At 45.9% G+C, this 2856-nt stretch overlaps 1 protein-coding gene across 1 annotated transcript in view; it reads left to right on the top strand.

The window, feature by feature from the left end:
• Window positions 1-2856, top strand: part of INTS11 (integrator complex subunit 11) — a 9850-nt gene that overhangs the window by 2481 nt on the left and 4513 nt on the right. Inside the window, exons 5-8 of the mRNA XM_015816048.1 lie at window positions 684-782; window positions 1708-1742; window positions 1976-2114; window positions 2513-2577. Coding sequence (XP_015671534.1) covers window positions 684-782; window positions 1708-1742; window positions 1976-2114; window positions 2513-2577 — 338 coding nt within the window. The remainder of the gene's footprint in view (window positions 1-683; window positions 783-1707; window positions 1743-1975; window positions 2115-2512; window positions 2578-2856) is intronic.

Below are 2856 nucleotides of genomic sequence, written 5' to 3' on the forward strand. Positions count from 1 at the left end.
CTGAAACAACCAGGTCTTAAGGGCGCGGCGGAAGGAGGGGAGATCCGGAATGACCCGGATCTCTGGGGGCAGCTCGTTCCAGAGGGTGGGTGCTCCGACAGAGAAGGCCCTTGCCCTGGGGGTCGCCAGCCGACACTGTCTGGCCGACGGCACCCTGATGAGGGCCTCTCTGTGGGAGCGTATCGGCCGGTGGGAAGCAGTCTGTGGCAGAAGGCGGTCTCGGATATAACCAGGTCCAATGCCATGGCGCGCTTTAAAGATGATAATCAACACCTTGAAGCGCACTCGGAAGGCCAGAAAAGAGCATTTATTGCATAAATGTATACTGTAAATCCTCATATTTCTAGTTCTGGAGGAACCGGAAATGACACACTCTGGATCACAGCATGGCACAAATGACACACTACATAATGTGCGCCATTTGGACATGTTTGCGATGTCATAGCTTACACTGGACACTTATTCACACAGTGGTGGCAAACTGCCCAGATTTGCTATTGAAAAAACAGCTGGGATGACTCTGTTACCCGGCTCAGTAACTGGTTAGGTCTGGTCAGGTCCTGACTGAATTTGGGAGATCCTCAATTGGAAAATCTTGAAAAATTGTTAAGCAGCCTTCACAAAATGCTGGTTTGTTGTTACTGGTTTTTCAATCTCTTTATAGTCATGTATCCTGTTTTTAGGTGGACAGCGAGTTGGAGATTAAGGCCTATTATGCTGGCCACGTCCTTGGGGCTGCGATGTTCCAGATTAAAGTTGGTTGTGAATCGGTGGTTTATACTGTAAGTGTCCTGGATGAAACTCCACGGTCCCTTTCAACCCAGACTCTGCTTTCTGTGAGGTCCTTGTTGTAAGCTGAAGCTCTGCTTATCTGGGCACGATACCATCATCCTGTCATTCCTGAGTTGAAAGACCAATGAGATTTAATTGTTTAATTGTTCAAACCCTGAGTATTTTAGGAGCTCACTAAAGAACTGCCTCTCCCATTAGAAGCATGACTAGAAATGAAGACATGACAAAGGAGTCCCAAGGCTGATCTCTAGAGGCTTAATATTCTTATAATCTCATGTCTGTTCTGTGACGAATGCTCAGACATTAACAACATTGAGGAACTGAAAGTTAAAATTATATCTTACCATTGGCAAAAGACAGCAAAAGTTACCTTTGGAGGCCCTATTTTTATTCTTATTGTCTCAGTTATCCCTTCCACCTTCTGCTATAACAAGTGCTGAAGGCAGCTAACCTGATTTAAAAGCAACCAGATGCAAAGGACGGTAAAGTCTGCCCCTGGTGGACATACCTGGCCATTACAAAGTGCAGATGAGAGTAAATATTGCCCTCCTGCGGCTGTGTAAGGTATTGCAGAAGAAAAAATGGAGGTTAATATGGTGACGGATTATAAACTTGAATCTTTGAGGAAGCCCCTTTATGTTTAGGCACCTACCGAACATTTTCTCTCGAGTCGTTTCCTGACTTCCTGCAGGGTTGCATTTGTCTATATTCTTTAGAAGATCAATTCAAGCACGCCACTTTAGTCAGATTTTTAAATGTTAGATCTTTTTAAACATTTGTTTTAAGTTATTGATTTTTATCTTTGGTAGTACTGCTGTTTCTGTCTTTGGGAGTTTTGCTGTTTCTACAGTGTAAACTTTGATATGATATGTAACTGGAATAAAAAAAATATTTTCATTTCCTTCTCTTTATTAGGGTGACTATAACATGACACCAGACAGGCATTTGGGGTAAGCACTTTGGATTCAGTAGGAGGAATTGATTTGGATAACTGATTTAATTCCACTTATTTTGAAGGGACGTAATAAAAGAAAACTTGTACGTCCATAACTTAATTGCTTTTAAAATATTGCGTTTCATAACACTCCAAGTTGGCAGAGGGTGATTTTTTTTTTAAAGAAAAACAAAGGAATCCAGTAATTGGCATGTTAGGGGTTGAAACCTTCAGTGCTTTGTTTTTCAGGGCTGCCTGGATTGACAAATGCCGTCCCAACCTGATGATTTCTGAATCCACGTACGCCACCACCATCAGGGACTCCAAACGCTGTAGAGAAAGGGATTTTTTGAAGAAGGTCCACGAGAGCATTGAGCGCGGAGGAAAGGTAGGTGACCGCAGAGACTTGATCGCTGGATCGCTCTAGCGACAGAACCGTTTAACGATGGAAAGGTTCCACTGTGGGCAGAACGCCAGAAGCTGGCATGCCGAGGGATGTGGGGGGGGGGGCAGTTTCCCACTTTCCTTGAATCAGAGCAATTTGGAGAAGAGAGAGAAACGGAACAGAAAGAGCATCCGATGACTGAGACAAGTCCTTTTGCTGCCTCTCTGCAGTCTGAAGGGCTGAAAGGCTGAGATGTTGCACGCTGGCGTAGAGCAGAGCAGACCTAACCTCTCTCTCTCTCTCTCTCTCTTACCTTGTACCTCCGCTACTCTCAGCAGGGATGATGGTGAGCTGCAGTTTCCCATCTGGAGTTAATGCTTGCTCGCTTGCCTTCCCTACAGGTCCTGATCCCAGTCTTTGCTCTGGGCCGGGCTCAAGAACTCTGCATTTTGCTGGAGACCTTCTGGTAGGCAGCAATCCTTGGTCCTTTGCCTTGAAACCATCGCTCTCTCCCTGAATCAGAAAGCCCATGCTGCTGCTTGTAGGAATCTTCACCGCCCCCCCCCCCAAGTATTGGGATTGGCTTACAGCAGCACTTCGGCAACTTGAAGGCTTGTGGACTTCAACTCCCAGAATTCCCCATGCTTTAAACCCTCCCCTCCTTTAAGCCATTTAAAGCTGAGCTAAGGGAGGCTTCAACTGGTCCAGAATGCGGCCGCGCGGGCGGTGTTGGGAGGGACTCGTC

Source organism: Protobothrops mucrosquamatus, unplaced genomic scaffold, assembly GCF_001527695.2.
Source record: "Protobothrops mucrosquamatus isolate PMUCROS unplaced genomic scaffold, P.Mucros_1.0 scaffold397, whole genome shotgun sequence".
Lineage (NCBI taxonomy): Eukaryota > Metazoa > Chordata > Lepidosauria > Squamata > Viperidae > Protobothrops > Protobothrops mucrosquamatus.